The 19,377-nt window shown below is 41.7% G+C and overlaps 1 protein-coding gene across 2 annotated transcripts in view; it reads right to left on the bottom strand.

Moving 5' to 3' along the window:
- Nucleotides 1-11,364: 11,364 nt before the first annotated feature.
- The window catches only part of ARHGEF4 (Rho guanine nucleotide exchange factor 4), a 206,108-nt gene continuing 198,095 nt past the window's right edge, over nucleotides 11,365-19,377 (bottom strand). For both annotated transcript variants that reach the window (XM_032193019.1, XM_032193020.1), the window contains 6 exons: nucleotides 18,812-19,044; nucleotides 17,287-17,416; nucleotides 16,278-16,409; nucleotides 15,591-15,834; nucleotides 14,887-14,964; nucleotides 11,365-13,002 (listed from right to left, as the gene is read on the bottom strand). In XM_032193019.1, the coding sequence (XP_032048910.1) occupies nucleotides 12,845-13,002; nucleotides 14,887-14,964; nucleotides 15,591-15,834; nucleotides 16,278-16,409; nucleotides 17,287-17,416; nucleotides 18,812-19,044 (975 nt within the window). In that variant the 3' untranslated portion in view covers nucleotides 11,365-12,844. The remainder of the gene's footprint in view (nucleotides 13,003-14,886; nucleotides 14,965-15,590; nucleotides 15,835-16,277; nucleotides 16,410-17,286; nucleotides 17,417-18,811; nucleotides 19,045-19,377) is intronic.

Genomic DNA, 19,377 nt, shown 5'->3' on the forward strand with positions numbered 1-19,377 from the left:
TATCAGGCTGTATTGTTCCTGTAGGTTAATTTCCATTCAGAAATGATTTTTTATTTTTTTTTTATAAGTTCTGTATCTAGTTATTTTTTTTCTGGGGTGTTCTGCTCCTCTACAGACTTGGCGGGTACATCAGGGTAACATCAGTACTGATTTAATGCTTCCATTCCAGTACTTTGCCCTGGTGGGATGCTTGTGAACCAGATAATCCGTCGGTGGGTAGAGCCTTCAGTAACTTTATTTTTTACAGTAAGCACTCTCCATTATTTTTTAAAACTTTTTTTCCTTTTGTTTTATAAAATTTAGGATTATTTTGCAAGAATGACTGCCAGTGGACAGCCCCCTTATTTCTAATGCCTTTAACATAAATGATGTTGTTGAAATAAGTACTTTAAACCTTACTCATGAGCACTTAGAGCAGCTTAGGGACTTCCATATGTTTTTATATGGAGCAGAAAATTACCCCCAGACAACCCATTTGAATCTGTACTGCTTTGGTCAAGTCTGTTTAACAATTCCATTTGTGTTGTAGGTTTGCAGCTTTGATTAGTCAGGTGTGCCAGAGAGTACAGTGAACATTAACACAGGCCATTTGTTCAGTTTAGCTAGTAGAGTGTGACATTTTTGTTGTCTTAGCATGATTTTAACAAAGTTGAGGTGTGAACCAGTGCTATATTGGGGAGAAGCTATAAAGAACAAGCTCAAAGCTTTGCTGTCTCCTGTCTCATCACCCTATAAATTAAAGCTTTGAAAATCCTAGGAGAGAACTTTTCATGAATGCTGCATTAGATAAATAGCTAAGGAATTAATATAACATCCTGTATATTTGCTCTAACTTCAGATTCCTAAATGTCATCTTGGAAGTGGTCTCTGTATAATATTCCATAACATTTGGGCAGTCTCACTTACTTGAGCACTTTTTTTTCTAAGTTGCATTACGGGATTCATCCACAAGGGGGAAACTTTGCCTTTTTTTTAAAAAAGGTACCACACCTTCCAGTTTTGATCAGTTACAGTCTGCTGGGAGGGTGGAGCATGTCTCCAGTAGTTTGATATGGGAATTAACCAAAAGCACAGTGCGGGGGGCTGGGCGGGGGGAATGGGAGGGGAATATGTGTATATATAACTATCTTAATGGTATTTTGTTGCAAATAGTAGAAAGCATGGATATAAAACTGCGGCGGGGGAAATTGTACAACGTTAAATAGGCGTTTACACAGTGAGGGTCTTACGAAACATTCTCTCCTGCTTTTTATATAACATTCCCTATTTAGAATTCCTTTATTAATAAATACGCAGTATGTGTTTGCACTAGAGCTCCTTGGAAAATGAAAAGAGCTAGTGCAGTAGAGACATTTCAGATCAAGCTTCTCTTTAAAAAACAACAAAAAAAAAAACACTTTTATGGCAGCTTTATATGAATAAAAAAAGTACTACTTTAAACCTGGAACTGAAGATAACTTGCAGCAATAACAGAGAGAAGTCCAAGATAGTATTTTTTTTTTGTTTTTTTTTAATTCAAATTTCAGGTGTTGAATTTAGATAAAGTATTTTTTAAAGACTGAGGTATTCCCTATGTCAGTAATAACTGATGAAAATGTCTTTTAAATGTAGCAGCAGCAAAATAAAAATGGCTAGTAATTGGCACCTACAACTTGTAGCCCTAGTCAGTGGTGTGGTGGTTATTAACCGAACGATAAGGAGAACAGAGAGCTTACTACTAGATCTTGCCTATGCTTGTTGTAACCATCTCCTGTTTGAAGTTTCTAGGAGACGTACAGGAATGCTGTTGATGAAAGCTTCTTTTTGAGTGTACTATGCAAGTAAAATGCTTAGATGCAGTGATAGATGGAAAAAAAAACAAAACACCTTTATTGTAGTTGAAGTCCTTCCTCATATCACTTCATCCACTGGAGGAAAAAAAAAAACAAAAAAAAAACAAACAAACAAACAAAAAGAAACTGTAAGTACCACAATGTCTTAGTGTTGTCTGAGGATATTTCATGGTACAGAGTTGTATACTAGGGTACTCAATGTTGACTACTCTTCATGGAGTGTTCAGGCTTCACTTCTACTTGGGTAGCAGCTTCTTAAGGTATCTGAGCAAGAAATGGTCAGAGTTAGCTTGGAATCACTCCCCAGTGCTTAAGCACAGTATTATACACCATTCATTTGGGTTTAGAACATATTTTTGCTTGAATAGGTAAGCACAGCAATCCGATACCACCACTTAACTCTAGGCTTAGAGTCATACCAGAGAATAGTGAATACCATGTATGTGAAACTCCCGTGTTTGGAACATGAAAAATAGTAATGCTTCAGCTGGAACTCGGGGGAAAGAGGGCAGATGGATGCTGTAGTTGTGAAATTGTAATTTGCAGTTGCCCAGGATGTGGTTTGTGCTGTAGTTGGTAGGAAATAGGCATGATCCATGTCCAGTCTTCTCCAGCAGGTGTCACTGGCTGACCTTAGCAGTTGCAGAGGATCAAAAGCAATCGATTAATCCTCATGTTGAAATGTTTGTGAACACTTGTTCAAAAGACATAAAGATTTAAGCTCATTAAGGTTGTTTCTCCTATAAAGTGTTAGCTTTCTAATACTATATCAACTCTAAGCTTCTTGCAGAAACCCTAAGATTTGATGAGGTAAATGCTAATTAAAAGGAACAACTGCAGCAAAGTTAGAATTGTTTTGTGTATCAAGTCTCACAAAGGATAAAGATCTTTCAGAAGTAGTGAGGACTCTTTCAGCAGTCTGTGTGCACCTCTGTTTAGGGGGCATGTTGAGAGAAAGTAAGGTGTGTTTTGCAGAGGGAAGAGAAGGAAGAGGAACAGCGTTTATCTGGGGAAGAGGAAACCTTTTCTTTTGTATGTTGAATACAACACTTAAACATCTAATTCCAGAGGTCATAAGGGTCCATTTGTGATTTAAAAAATAAAATCTAAACAATTTATGGGCTCTGAAGTTTCAACATCAAGAAAGTAAACATGACTTTTCGAAACTGTTGTGACTTTTGGGCACTTAGCAGGCAAACTGGGAAAGCTTTTTTAGCTGGCTGCTGTACAGACTTGTTATAAGTAGAATGGATTTGTTAGTGTTGTGTTCTTTTGTTTTGTTTTTGGTTTTGTTTTTTTAAATTGTAATGCTATTATTGGCTGCCCTCATGTCTAAGACTTGGAAAAGTGAGTGCATGCAATGGAAGTACAAGAGGCCCCAGTAATAGTTCTCCATGTTTGTTATGAAATAGACACAGGTTTCCTTTTTATGACTTTTTTTAAAACTGTCTTACGAACAGTTGTATTGGTACTTTTTTTTTTTTTTTTTTTTTTTTTTTTTTTTTTTTTTTTTTAAGTTTAGGTCAATGTTGTCTTCCAACATAAGTTTTAAGGCATCACTCACTCCTGCATTGAACTATTGCATCAACACAAAGAGTGGAGAATCCATTCTGAGCCAGTTCAATTGTGGAAATTCATACTTTTTTTTTTTTTATTTTTATGCAATTCAATGAGTAGATGAGCTCAGATTTAAATTCTTAAAAGCACGTTTATTGTAACAAGAATTGTTATGTATTAATACTTCAGTTTTCAATAAAGATTGACTTGTGTTGCTTATTGTGGGGTCTTGATTTTTGTTTTTTTACTGCCTTTGACATGATCCATTTAGAAAAGATTCTGTTGTTGGTTAGCAGTATGTTATGTTGAAGCTCTCTTTAAACTAATGAAATCTGGTGATGGATCAAAGTAGAGTAAAATATGGAAGTAAGGTGTTTTCTCAGATTTCGTGATGACTAACAAAACAGAGTAGTGAGAAGAAAATGGAACAGATGTAAAATTTCACAATGTTTAACATTTGCTTCATACTCAGTCACTTCTGTCTCAGAGATGACAAATCTTGAGCAGCAAGTTGTTCTAAGTCAGTATTTCGATTTCGAGTAGCCCCAGAAGCAAAAGAATGAGTAGGTGTAAGGTGTGGGTAATCATCATTTCTTTAGAGGATGGGTTAATTGAAACAACGCTAATGTTAAAGTAGAAGTGTCAAAGTAGAAGAGGGGGGGAGATGGAAGCTATAATGTTTGAACTAACTAGCTATTTTTATTTATTATAGGTCTCCAAAAATAACATACCTAGTAACATTGCTGTGAAAAGCAACGCATGTGGAAGAGGAAGGAATCATGTTAATAACTGCATCAAACTGCTGCGAAAGTGTTCAGATTTTTTTGAGATTATTTCTACAGGTGATTTTTGCTGTTCAGTCAAGTAGTTCAGCGTCTAAAATTGTGGCTGAGCATAAATTTGAGTTTCAGTTTTACCTCAAGTTACTTGCAGGTCAGTTATCCTGGGATCACTTTTTTGCAAATAGATGGATTTTCAGGTCATTGGAGCTGCTGCTGGCATCGGGGAGGATATAAACAGGGGAATAATCTTCAGTAGTGGTGATCATTCCTGGGTTAGAAAGGCCCTGGGATAGCTGTTCTTATGGTGGTCAGTGGTGGAGAACTACTTCATACTGTATCTAATGCTCATAAGAACATGATACCGAACTTTGCAGTTGGGGTGGGTTGGACGGGAAGGTGTTCTCCATGGCCTTTTTGTTGTGATTCAAATGTGTCTGTGGGACTGCCAAAATGGTAGGTCAGTCCTGGTTGTCTTTTTTCCCCCTACCAGTTTCCTTTCATGATGACTTTCTGATGCGTATTGCTCTTCTCCTTACTTGCTTGTTATATATTCACTATGAAGATACATTACTGACAAGGACTGGCCTTGTTGCAGAGGCAATTTTAAACATATGATAACAGAAAAAGCAACTGCTCAGATCATCAGAAATAAAGCTAGGAGTTCTGAACTTCAAGTTTTCCTGTAACTTTTCTGTCCTTATAATTAATCCTTATAACTAAGGACAGAAGGAAATTTGGCTTTTTATATGACATGCTATTACATTTTAAATTCCATGACTCACTGGAGCCGCATACTGGTCAGTGCTTGTGTACAGGACAGCGGTTTTGCATTACATACATACGATGTCTGTCTTGTGCAGGAAGAGTTAGTTGCTCTGTGGATTTTATTTTAAAACCCAGTTAGGCTGTTAACTATCCGTCCTAGAATAGAATACAAGGGGTTCCATGTGGTGACAAGGGGGGGAAGAAATGTACGACAATAAGAGGGCTTTGGTAGCTACAGGAAGCAATTTTGTTGGTGTCACGGACGGATCGCATGCCTGCGTTGTGGAGGCTGCTGATCCCCACATAGGTGAGTAACCCACAGACGGAGATGTAGCTGGACTTAAAGATATTCCAAGTGCTAGCCTGACAGGGAAAATACTTGGCACCAAGCAGCCTAATGGTGAGCTTAAATTAATACAGTTAAATCTTCATTTTGGGGGTGAAGCACTATTTTGTAGTGCTTCACAATAGCTTGTAGATTGTTTTTTGTTTGTTTTGATAAAGGTACTGGACAAATTGGTGCTTCAGAATGAGGGAGGGGAACACATCTTTCCACAGTTCTGCTTTACCAGCCTTATTGTAAGAAATACGATCACATGAAACTATAAGGTCGAGATGAAGTGCTGTATCTTCTTTAAATGCAAGAATGCTAATGTGCCTGAAGTAGGAGCTAAGGTTTTTCTTGATGGTATGATTTCAGTAACAACTGTATTGTTTCAGGTCACTGGAAGCCAAAAAAAAAAAAAAACTTACTGGGGCTAGGTAATGGATGTTGAGGCAGGCTGTAGCTTTAAAGAAAAAGGAAGCAGCAGCTGTGGAAAGATGAAACTATAGTTACAGCCACATTTGCTTGGGTAGATATAAAGGCTTTTATCGTATACTCAGTGGTTAATGTGTTATGGGAAGATTATAGAATTAGTCAGGAATAAAGTTGATAGCTCGTTTATTTCCCATCTCACAAATGTATATGTAAACAGTCACACACAAAGGTATACAAGTCTGGGTTACATATCACAGGTATTTCATTTGCACGGGCTGTAAAACAGGGAGCTGCTTTGGTAGCAAAGTTGTGCAAAAGAGAAGCTCACTATGCAGAGAAGAGTGGAGTAGTTGCAGGGAGGAAAATGACAAAGGTACGCAGTAAGAACAAGCAGCCTACAGCTTCACTGTTAGCACCAGCATTGCCAAAGCCATGGGATTTAATAACGTAGTCTGTTAAGGAACGATGGGAGACATGGTGAGAAATGAAACGTGGTGTGAGGTGTTAATCCCAAGGCAGGGCAAGCGGCGATTGCTGCATGGTCCAGAAGGACAGTGCTTTGGCCTCTTACGAGCCTGAAATACGCAGCTGTGACTATGAAAGCAATCCAGGTTGCTGCTGTTCTTGAGCACGCAGGGGGCCATCCTCCTACCCCACCCTGATCTCTGTGCATCACTGAGCAGAAAGACGCTGCTGCTGTGTCCTATTTGAGTGTCTTTTTGCACTAGTGTAGTTCTGAAATGAGCTGCATTGATTTGTCTCCACTGCTTCGTAGATGAATTCCCTCCCCTGCACTGTCAAATTAAATGAACAAAACTACACCTTCAGTAGCTTCAAATGAGCTGGAAACACTTCAATTTTGTTCAGTTTACTTGTGTCCATTACCAGAGTTTTTACTTTTTTTAACCCATTACTTACCTGAAGACCTGATCCTACAGCTTTGCTTAGACTGGGAGCTCTGGGGGCAGGGCTTTTCTACTGGTAGGCTGCTGTACAAGACATTGTAGTGGAGCTCTTCCCAAACTGATGTGGTGCTGCCACTCATCAATAGCAGCAGCAGGTCCTGTTAGCTTGAGCAGAAAACTTGAGTAGCCGCAGGTGCAGGCTGAGGCTCCAGCAGCTGAATGAAGTCTGGATAGCTCCAGTCCCCAGGCTTTTGGAGTTACCGCAGTACCGTATTTGCTGTGGTAACAGCAAGTGCCATACCCCTCGTTAGCAGGCAGATGGCTAAACTTGAAAACAGTTTCAGTAATAGCAATAAAATGAGAAATTAGGACTTGCTGGAAGCTGTACCATGTCTTAGATCCTGACAAAGTTCTTAAGCAGTCTGTGTAGCAAGTGGTATGATACTTTTTCAAAACACTGATAATTTAAAAATCACTGCGAGGTGGGTATAATTGATTCTGCTGCTACACAAAGATACTCTTCTGCTACAGTAAATCTGGAGGAGCACAGCCTGATATTTTGATTTATATTGCGAAATATGAAAGACCTTTTCATTAAGAAAAGCTAATTTCTGTCATTCTGGCATCCTAAGAAATGTGGTGGTTTCAGTCTGAAGCCAGGATTCCTTTGGGATATCTGTTACTCGTAAATGCTTCAATTCTCAGTTGTTCTGATTTAATGATGTGGAAGCCTGGCTGTTGGATATTTGCAGGAAGCTGTTCAGACACCCAGCTGCAGGCGGTTTCTGCATTGTAAGCTTCTGGGTGGCAGGCTGTGAAGTGCTGGCTTCACAGAGCAGTATCCTGGACAGCTGGAATTACCTGTGGTGAGGTGATGGATGAGGCCAAACACAAGCAGGACTCTTCAGCAACCTGCACCCCACAGCTCTTCAGGTAAAGGGTTAAATGGGGAAGATCTTAAAGGTTGCTTCATGGGAATATTTAGATCTGGGCACTGATCTTTTCAATATTTAGATTAGGTTCAAAGATGGCTTATACTGGTCTCGATGCTATCAAGACTTGAAGCATAAGCAATTTTCTAGTGTATCCATCCACGTTTTCTGACTCAGTTATTCCAGACTAATAATATAGAGATTACTTTTTTTCTTTTCCAGAGCGAAAGTTAGATTATTTAGCAGCCACTGGTTCTCTTTGATTGATAACTTCAGCAAATCATTCTTGTGACTGGTTCACAAAAGTCTGTGTCTTGTCTGAGTGAAATCTGGGCAGATTTTACTCAATAGGAAATGTGGCTGTTTTTCACAAGAATTTTCTAAACATATAGCTACAGGAGGGGAGGGGGCAGACTGCCAGAAACAAATGAAAACACGAAACCACACTTGGATCAGATCTTGTCCTCTTCTTGTACCTAAATGCAGAAGTATTTTTTTAGCAGTTAGGTTCTACCCTGAAGTCATGAATTGAGTGGTTGCTGTGCAGACTCACAGTAGGAGCTTTACGTGGTGTTAGCTTTTTGTTTGTTTGATTTTGTTTGTTCTTTTCATGAAAATCCTTACTTCTGGTCAGGTAGAAGGCTCACTTTTGAGAGGAGGAGAGGTGGGTAATGAAGTTTATTGTCTCTGCTTCGTTGTGCTTTACATGGACTTCTCTTGTGCGTCTGAGATTGTTCTGTCTGGTAAGCTCTGAAAGCTTGACAAAAGTTGTACTTGACCTGTTGCTCATATGCCAGAAAAACCCTTATGATGAGTTTAGGAAAATCCACAAGGTCATCATTTAATGTGCACACATACAGGCTTTCTATCCTACATACACATTCTCCCTGATAATTTTAACTAACAGTACGAATGCTGCATAACGCCGTTTAAAATCCAGATGAAAGATGTAAAGGAGGGAAATAGTGCTGGTTAGTCTGTTACCACTTTATAGCATATGTACATTTTACCATTTCTTCATTTAGGAGAGGAGATGATTTTTGAGTGCCTAATCACTTAAAAATCAGTGGAGGTCATACGTGCACGATCTGATACAGGGGTTGGTTGCGTTTTGTGGTTTCTGAGGCAGGAAGTGGTGCTGGGTAGAAATTAAAGGATGTCATTTCTTGATGAAATCTTGTTCAGATGTACACTCTGTTACCTTGACGTGGGTGTGTGGTTACATTGAGCAAACTGAGTTTGATTCTTACCTGTTTAGTAATGCTGTAACTCCACCTGCTATGTTACAAGGTTTCCACTCTTTCAGTGCAATCAACTTTTATACCTGATTTCAGTCTTGCATAGGGAATCAGATCCTAGCTCCAAGTGTTTCTTACAAGGCTAGGATCCCAACCGAAGACACTTAATAAGAATATTTACTGATGAACAGTCAAGTAGAGGATGCGTTTTCCTCTACCAGAAGTAAAGAGCTTTTCTTCCATTGGGATACTGTTTGGCCAGAGAAGTCTGTTTTGGCACTTAACAAAAATTTCTATAAAGTTTCTCAATATAAATCATTTGTGTGAATTAATCATATATGAAATAACTTCTGGAAGAGATGGTAAGTAACCTGCTAACTTAACTCAATGCAAATTTACAGTTCAGAGTACTGATACAGAGATAATAGTAGTCAGCTCTTACGTGTGTTCACTGTGGGGAGGGTTTTCTTTAATTTTTTTTAATTGCAACAAAAAGCTGCAGAAAATCAGGGTACTGGTTTCTGTGCCAGTCTCACCCCACTTTCATTGAGTAGAATAGGTCAGGATTTGTACTGGAGTAACTTCAGTGTAGACTTAAAGCTGAGTGTCTGTATAAAGCAAAATACAAATTAAAAACAGATCGGAAGTTGCAACAAGAGAACTTCAAAGAGGTGTGATAACTTTTTGCAGACTGTGGATGGTGACGTGCTGGACAGGGACACAGAGTTTTTGGGGAATCACCATCCTTGGAACACAGTCAGATAGCAGCGTGACAAGACTGCGCGCGACCTGATGCAGCTTCACAGTAAGTCTTATTTTGAGGGTGTGTGCACGCATGTATGTTGTTGGGGGACTTGTGATAAGTAAAATCCCAACACCTCTTCTGGCCTGGGTAAGTCTAGGTCAATGCAGCATCCCCCCCCCCATACTACAGTGCTCATAGGCTCAGAGAATTGATCCCTTCTGTGTCAACACTTTTTCTTCCTGGCCAATCAAAACAGACACATGGATAATGAAAGGAGGGGCGCACACACTTAGGGTAAACACAAACGAAATGATTGCTTTCTGTTACTGATTGCTTTCTGTTACTGATGCTTTCTGTAAGGCTGACTCTGTTTGGTTGTTGCAATGCAGCAAGGGTAATCATTTAGTATGCAGGATGATGTGAAATCCGAATGGTGTATTGCTCTGCTCAGCACTTCTGGGGAATAAAGCTTACGCTGGTGAGTCAGGGAGCGATGGGTGCCTGTCCCCAAAAAAGGAAGCGTGCCTGTGCAAAGGCTTAGGCTGCTGGCAGGTAACTGTGAGCTGATGCTGTGCTAACACGGTCTGGGGCGTGCAGGTGACATCCCTGAGGGCTGGGGGTGTGTGGGGTCAGCTCAGTAGCGCCACTGAGCTACCAGAGGGGCAGTGCTGGATGCTGGTCTTCATGCCTGGAGCCTACAGCGTTTATCAGCGGGTGAGCTGTGGCCAGCTGGCACCTGAACTAGTGTTTAGATTGGGTGTAGGAGGTGGAGGGACAAACAGGGCACTGCTTGAGGCACACAAAGCAGTCAGTAGGCTGTGTATGGCTAGGACATGGTGCTGTAAATAATGCTGATGGGCAAGATGAAGCAGTGGGGGGAGGGGTTACCTTAGTGCTTTATGACAGAATTGGTTTTTTTTTTTTTTGGTTTTGTTTTTTTCCCCCATCAAGGTCTTGATGCCTCTTCCCCTCAAGTGAACAAAACTTCTGCCTATCTCAGGTGGCACAGCCCAGCTGGCAGCCAGTCCTGTTGGCTGCCGCTGCACTAAGCCACAAGGGGAAGTCCAGTCAGGGCTCGTGGGCTGCATGGGTTCAACGAGCTAGAGGCATTGCTGTGGGAAGAGCACTGCGAGGCTGGTAATGCAGCTGCAGTGCACAATAGAAAGCTGATACTTGTTTGCCCTCCATGTTTTAGTGATGTGTGCCTGGTTGTTCAGTGTTCAAAGGCCATTCCTGCAAATGTCCCAGTGGCTTGGTTTCCTGACTGCTGCATGCCACCAGAGATAATTTTTTTTTGACAATTTGGGGTTCTTGTTGCCATTCTCTAGAGGACTGCATTGAGTGGTGATGGCACATTGGGCTCTGCCTTGGCAAGGAGCATGGGCTGTGCGTTTTCCCAGGAACAGTGGCAGGTGTGGCACAGGCTGTGTCAGGTCCAGGAGAAATTGCTGGGTTCTCTCAGGACTGTTTCTTAATTCACTGATCTTGTTGTGCATCTTTAATTCCCTGTTGCTCAGAGGAGGCTTCAGCACCCCCTGCAGCTTTTTTCATGTTTGCTTGACTTTTTTCCCTTTAAGTAGCTAGCAGGCAGTTGGGACTCAGCTGCTGGTGCAACCAATGACTTGCTAACCTTGAGCAGTGTTTTGAGTGACCAGTACCTCTCTGGTGCCGTATCTTGCTTCCACCAGCCTGCCATCCAAAAGATGGCTTCACTGAGGGAAGCCTGCAAGTGCTTCTCCACTGATTAGCAGTCACGTGTTAAGTTGCAAGAGGAAAATCTCCACAATTATTTTGAAGAGAAACAAGTTTACACAGATAAGACATGTCAGACACAAACACAGGCTGAGCTTTACTTTTACAAGTTTCTTTATGAAATTATATAGCCCCTGGTCTGGGGAGAAGATATAGTGCAAGAATGACTTTGTACATGCTACTGAATGCAGATATCCCTGGATGACCAGACTTTGGTCAGCTACAGCATTAACAAACACTGGACTTCTGAGCTCTGCAGGCAGTTAGTGCTCGCTCAAATAGCATCGTGTTGGAACATGGGGGTGTCTTCCTTCCAATGTCTCCTAAGCTAAGAAATTCAGTCAGTATGGCTTCTAACTCTCACTATGGTAAGGCAAATCTTTCCTTTTGCTAACCAAGGTTTAAATTTATTTTTTCTTAGCCACAGTTTGAAAACTGGGTACCTAAAGTGAGGCTTTTAGTGCTAAGTCTTGGCCTTTTGCAATTAGCCTTAGGTTTGATTTTGCTTTGTTTTTTGAAGGTGTCAAAACCCTGTAATAATACCCCTTGAACTGAGGGTCTGTAGAAGTTTGCATAACTATCGTGGTTTTAGTTTGTCAGTGTCAAACTGCAGACTGACTTCTGGGAGCTAGGTTTGCAAATATTGACCTTTTGTTATTTAAAAAATAAAAACAGACAAAACAGGCATAAAGTTAACAACATCTGACAAGAACAATTACAGACTTACAAAATACACAGTTCTGGTTTATACCATAAATAAACACATTACAAACAGTGAGCATTTTCATTGGCCAGGAAATATGGCAGAATGATAAAAGATAGTCTAAGGAATTGATGGTATTAATTTAGGCACATTTTTCTCTATCTTATAATAACAAACCCTCTAGAGAGATTCTTGACCTTTACTCATGCTGCAGGTTGATTGGCACCATTTAATGAACTATGTTGTTCATCAGTGTTGTTGAATTAAAGGAAAGAGAAAAGGGTCACAGTGTAATACTCACTGTTGTCTTGTCTGAGTGCCAGCAAAGGCTAACTGAATTAGTTAGAAGTGTGTAGGAAGATCATGTCCTTGATCAGAAAGGTGGGGAATGGGGAATGGGCAGAGAATAGAAGGGATTTTTCCTCCCTGGAAAATGTATGTCAGCGACACTGAGCTGTTGTTCTGAGCATGTCAGTGGACGAGGAGCCAGTAGGTTTAACAGCTGCCATCCCCTCTCTGACCGCTGCCAGGCAGCAGTAGTGTTCACAGCAGAAAGGAGTGATGCAGTGTACAGCTGACAGGCAAAATCTTTCCAGATGAAACACATCAGGTTCCATTCTGTGATCTCTTCCTGGAAGTTTGTTGCGGGTGCTGTGCAAGGCTGGCTCGATGCACAAACGCACGTGTGCAAGCACACACGCAGTGTCTCACCTCGGAGCCAGGTCAGTTGGTCTGCAAAATAAATAGAGAAGGCAGGAGCACATGTGCCATCCTCTGTAAACAAAGGATTGGAAGAACCTGGGCTCCACCTCCTAGGACTGATGGATAAAGTGCTTTCTCAGAAGGGGTTCAGGCACAAACATGGGGCTGTCCTTATTTCCGGAAGGGTGTCAGCCTGCTGATGTTCTGCCAGAAGTTTGAGGGCTTGCGCTTGGGCTCTGCCAGCATGAAGACTTGCTGCTGAGGGAGTGTAGTAGGCAAGGTGGGATGCTTCTGACGCATCAGGAAGTCGTAGTATGGCCTGGTGACAGCTGATGGCAAGGAAATAAGTGAAGCGTGTTACTTGAGCACAGTGCTTTCCATACACCCTGCCCCATCCCTGTTAAAGCTGCAGGGGAACAAATGTGGTTTCCCTCAGCTTACCCCTTATTTCAGCACTGCCTTTTAGGCTTAGGGTTGGTGCTGTGGAAGCCCTAGAGCATACCCTGTCCGGCATACCCTGACAGTGTTCTGTCAAGCGTACAATGCAGCTAAATGGCTGTAAACTCCGTTTGTGGCCATATCTTAGTTCTGGCTTATTTTGAAATGTAGCCAAGCTTTCTTACTGGGGACTCAGCTGGGATCCTACTGCTGGCTGTTGCCACCACGAGGACTCTCTGTAGCCTAAAGGAAAGCAAATGACATCTCTTCTTCTGGAGATAAAGGGCGATGGAAGCATCACAAAAAAGGGTGGCAGGAAGCCTTAGATGACAGTGCTGCAGGCACAGGAACCGCCTGTCCTGTTGCTTGCATTCACACTCCTCTGGCCACTTAATTTTTATTTATTTATTTATTTTAACAGCACTGTTAATGAGCATGCCATCTGCTCACGGGATGCTGCCAGAATAGCAAGCTTTAATGCATTTTCCACAGGCAGGACAAGTCGGCGCTGCAGTAGCCTTTATGACCCTCTGCATCTTAGGAATCATTAAAAAATTTCATCTTGTCTCTTCACAAAGGGAATGTCATACTGTTTGGAGAGCCTGGCGTCTAGGGTGAGGCTGTGAGCTAGCCTTAGAACAGGTCTTGTGCTTAGCTGTGGGTTCAGGTTCAGCACTCAGTGATCAGGTGCAGAGCAGGTCTCCTGTAGTTTGGAATAATTTCCTGACTCCAGCTGTCTGAATCAGCCAGGAACTGTACTGCACAGTGTTACACTGGAGTTCACCATCTGGCCTACTCAGGAGTTTGTTAACACCACTCATTGAAGGGGTTTATTCAGAGAGGTGACGTGATAGTGGTAAGTCACTAACACCAACCGTTAAAACTTCATTTCACCAGCATCTTTTGCTACACATCAATGAAGTTTTAGCAAGAAAAATGTTCTACTGAACCAGATGGCCCACATCTGAGCTCTGTCAACACAGTTTAAAAAAAAGCATTTTTTTCTGTGTGTCCTGGATGAAGTGCTCCTTTCTTTATGATGCTGTTTCAAAGCTTAATGCCACGAATACTTAGTTCAAGTCAAATAGGAAAGAATTGTAGTGGCCATATAAAGAGAGGTACTTATCAGCTGGATCTAATACAGTCTTAGGGCTTAGAGGTACCAGGACTTCTTTGCAGTGTTTAGCTCTGGAGTCCTAGCTGGAAAAGATATGCCTAGAAGAAATCTAGCAGAACAATGCTGGTATGAATGACAAAGAATGTTTGCCATTTATTAGAAAGAACAAGCAATTGTGATCTGCAGCAAGGAAAATTAAATGTCAGGGAAACTCTGAAAGAAACTGCAGAGGGATTACAAAGTCAGCTGATTTTATATTAGGCAGCTCTTGGATGCTGTATGTTCATCTGAATATGGCCTTCAGTCTCACCAATGGATTCTGCTGTTAAGGGTAAGACAGCTTAATTTTTACTGTTTTTCATCTTTGGTGATAATTATTTAGTTTTCTATATAGATCTCCAAGCTGGGAATGATCACTTCAGTCCAAGTTGCTCGTTATCTAGCTGTTTGACAACCCTCTCTACCTTTACCTGACCACGAGAACGCAAACTGAAGCACTTTAACATGGGAAGAGGTATCTCACCAACTTAAGGCTTAAACAGAAAAGGCAATGCTCTCAGAGGTGGTGGCTTAAGCACTAGTACTGTAGTCCATAAACACCACTACCACTCCCCAGCCTGCAGTTCTAGCAGCATTTATAAGTTCAGGAATGACTCACCTTTAGGCTTCCCAGTGTGGTGCTGCTTGCTGGCATTCAGCATTGCTTGCTTTTTCTGCACCTCCGTTATTGAAAAACCTGGAGAATAAAAGAGAGACTGTCAGCAGCAGGTCATCCAGTTGTATTTCATGGGAGCACACTTGCATAGACATTAAGAGAAACAGTGAAGCTGGAAAGTACCTGAGGTGGGAGGGCACAATCTAAAATTACTCCCAGAGCTGGGTAGGGCACATACTGCTCCCCCCCAGCCTGGTCCTTACCTCTCAGGCAAGGCTTACTGCCCACCAGTGCCTCCACCCCTCCCCACCAGCTGACAAAGCCAGTCCAGACCTGTGGCTCAGATCTCACATCTGAACTATTTGGATAAAACAATGAAAACCCTCTCTCACAATGCGATCTTTTGACTGAATGTGTTTTGTACAGATGCTGCTATGTCAGGCTCTCATGATATCTTGCACAATAATTGATGCTCTGTGTAATACATTGCCTATTTTGTCAGCCCTGCCTGAACTCATTAAAGACATCAAGGTCTCCGAGGACTTCCTGCAGTGTCTGATCATTGTGGTTTGTATTTCAAATTGCACAAATTCATTCAGTGCATTCTAGTCAGCAGCCCAGAGCTGGCCTGGAGCATGCTTTGGCTTCCTGTCAAAAAAATAAAATAAAAAACATACCCCTGTGTTACAGCATTGCTTTCTGCATACCTGTTTCCTGGTCGAGCTGAACCTGTCTCCTTTCATTCTCAAAGGCCTTCAGCCAGCGCTGTTTCTGCTCAGGCTTTTTTGCACAAAATAAGTGTACTTCCTCAGTGTTGCGGCAGTGTAATTTAAATGCATTTTTCACACTGATACTGAAGTCCTTGTCCTTTCCATCTTCTACATCTAGGATTTCCATGTCATCCATGTTGATCCGACTTTTATAGTACAAGATGTCCCGACGCAGAAGGTCCTGTAAGAGAGATCACACAATCATGCAAATTTTTCCTTTACATGAAAGCTTCTGAATGGGATACTAATCCCACGTGGAAGTGCAGTTGAAAAAATAACAGATTTAAAAGAATGAGAGCGTCAGTGCTGATACTTGAGTTGCATAAAATAAACCCACATGCTAATCCTAGAAGCAGTGCAGTGTGCTCTTACAGCTCTCTTACTACGAGATTTTGGCTAGCAGTTGGTTTATTGCTCTGGTCAGGTGTACAGAACACCAGGATGCCAGAAAAAAGACTGCCCTGAATGCACCTAAATCTCTTGTCTGTGCAAGAAGCACATACACTGCAAACAGAATTAAGTATTACAGAAACAGACAGGTAGAGAACAACTGGAAATGAACTGAGGGAGTTGATTCATTTTTCAGCATTGTAACAGAACTTGGATTTATCTACTCAAGTTTACCTTCTTGCAGCAGACAAGCTGGTGATCGAAGAGGAAGAACATCCTCTGTTGGCTCTTGGCTTGAGGATGGGAGATTTTGGTTAGTTCCCCAGAATAGATGAGTTCTGAGCTTTTGACTAGCACATCTTCACCCTGAGAAGTAAGAGCAGCAAAAGAGGTCTGGTCTGTGCCATCCCAAAACAAGAGAGAAGAAATAAGCCCATGGTCTCACAGGAGAACCTCAGAGTGGTTGTGTAGCCTGAAGCCCTGCTGCTGAAACACTCTTCCAGGAATGAGAGGGAGCCTCTGTGATAGAGAAGAAGCCTTGTTGTATCATGGAGGATGCTGTGCCCTTCGGTTCCCAGGGAATGGGAACTGAATTGGAATAGAACAATAGTGTGTTAAATGATATTTTTCCTTCTCTAGGGAGTCTGCTTAGGGCAGCTGGTACATCCCTGACCTTAAAGGAATCATGTAAGGAGGTAGCTTAGAATTTAGTCTGACTTCCTTTGGTGGGAGAGGGAGTGGTTTTACTGACTCTGAGGTTCAGAAAATGAGTAGCTTTGTGTTTTTTTCTTTAGCTAATTTTTTTTTATGTTGAATCTACAGTGAAATTTTGCTTCCATTTTAGCTATATCAGAGCTTGCCTTTCTACGAGAATGATGTGCCTTACTAAGCACATTAAGGGGTAATTCTGCCCATTTTGACCAATTCTAAACCACTCAGTAGAATGGGGAACAAGAGGAGAACAATAGGATTTCACCAGCCTACATTCCAATTTTATTCTGGAAGGAAAAAAAGGAAAAAAAAAATCCCAGGGAACAGGCAAAAAGGCAGCTGGTCTAGCTGGGATGTGCTAGACCTTTTCGGTTGTAATAAAAGATCGCATCATTTTAAAAAGCACACACACAAAAACCCACAGAACAACAGAACTGTTATGAAGTTCTTCCTATAGGCAGATGGGGAGAATGAGGGAGAGTGGAAGAAAGTAAACACAATCCATTCACTGCATGGGGAAAGTCTGTCTTACCTCCCAGTCTTCTATGGAACTTTGCCACTGAGCAATTTTGTCAATGTTCTCTAGCCGCCGCTTTCTCTCATTGATGAGCCGAGCAACGTTCTTCATGGCATTTAAGGCAGCTTCGACGTCTTTATAATCCCTGTGGTAGAGCAGAGTTGTGTCATAACAAAAGGACTTTTTAAATTTTAATTAAAATTTATTTTATTTAAATTAAATTTATTGCATCTATGCTCCAAAGGAGTGCAACCTAGCATGCTGTAGGGCTGGAGAGCAGAAAACATTAGTGCTACTTGCTGCCCTACCCCAGCAACTTTATATTGAATGTATTAGGTACATGTGGCTGTGGGCAGCTTTTTGGAAGTGTGCTGCTTTTAAGGCACAGATTATATAGTCTTGTAACAAATCCAGGCCTGACTTGAGAAGGAGGCAAGTAATGAAATCCAGTCACAGAGGCGTAAATACTAGTTGCTGGAAAATTTTCCACAGCTTTCTAAGCATTGCTTTTTCCCCACATTAATACAATATATTCATAATGCCACAGTTTCCTTACAGGGAACAATTCGATCACACAGAGGTAAGATGGTTTAGATGTGGCTTGGTTTCAAATAGGAGCTGCTAGTTAATCCGGAAGGGTAGGACAGAAGCTGATCCACCCTCACCACACACCATCTGCTGCCACCAGCAACTTCTTTTGAGTTAGAGTAGCTGAGAAGGAGCAGTTCGGCACAACTTATCTCTAATGCAATTTTCTAACATCTGTGTACTCCATTAAGGAGCTTTCTGTTTAGAGAGAATTCCAGAACAACATGCTTATGATTTAATAAGACGTGGAAAACAAGTCTGAGAAATACCATTGCTGTAAATCAGGGTGGTAAAATTAAGTTGTCACAAGGGACCGATACCAATACTTTAATACAGGTTTTCATGCTTTATTTCTGTAGCTAATTATTTCAGATGCTTTACTAAGTCACACTGTTAATTGAGCCAACAGCAGTGCCTTCACCCTGAAATGGAGCTATGGATTTGCAGGCAAGGATTGATTTGATTGCTGTAGGTCGTGACTTCCCACAGGGAAAGCACCAAGCAAAATTCATGACTAAGTTTCAGCCTCGACAAGCCCTGGTGTAGGTTCATAGACATGTTGGGCTATATTCAGTCAGTGCTTCTGGTGGCAAAGTATTCAATACCATCGCGACAGGAAAAAACTACGAAGTCTGTATGTGCAGGTACCACAGATAGAAAGGCCGAATATAAATAGGAAAGCACCATGATAAAAGGTGGACTTTGCAACTTCAGGTCTCTAACAGCCAGGAAAGCCCAGTGCTACTGTAATGGAAATTTAGGTATTTGACTGAAAATTTCTGGGTTTTGTTTGTTTGTTTTGTTTTTTCTTTTCTTTTTGGTATCTACAAGGTAACACAGAAGAATTGTGGTACTGGCTGCTCTTAGTAAACTGCTCTCAATACAAAATTCTTCATTAGTCCATTTCCATGAGACCAGTCTTACTCCTCCCCTCCCCACCATGCTGACTTACCTGTGTTGAGGGTTGGTGTATTTGAGCAGTTCAGCCAGCTGCAGTGGATATTTGCAGATTTTCTGCACTGGCGTCAGCAGAAACCCATCCAGAGAGATGTCAATCATCTTCTGCAGCAGGCGGCAGGCTTCAAAGAAGTAGACATACTTGTTAACTTTGGTGAGGCGGGACAGCTCCATGCAGGCGTTAGGGTGGTTGTTGCAGTATTCAGAGTAGATCTGAAACTCTGTTTGCTGCAAAGGAAATTAAAGGGATTTACTGCCCATGTTCCTTTGGGCGATGGCCTGGCTCCAAACCTGTATCACATTGGGGCTGTTTGATAAATTGTATGCTCCCCTAATGCTTTGAAGCCAGGAGACCTAAAGCTGGGGCTCGTGCAGCTTATCTGAGAGCCTGAGACATTTCTGTCTATTCTGGCCTGTGCTCAGCCGAATGTTTTTAATGACCAGCTCAGCAACCGCCTGCTGATCCTGCACAAACCTGAAAATACCATAGCTGTAAATTCAGGCCCAACTTGGGATTTACACCTCTGCCTGAAGTAGCATGGTCTGGCAGGCAATACAGTG

This window comes from Aythya fuligula, chromosome 9 (assembly GCF_009819795.1).
Source record: "Aythya fuligula isolate bAytFul2 chromosome 9, bAytFul2.pri, whole genome shotgun sequence".
Lineage (NCBI taxonomy): Eukaryota > Metazoa > Chordata > Aves > Anseriformes > Anatidae > Aythya > Aythya fuligula.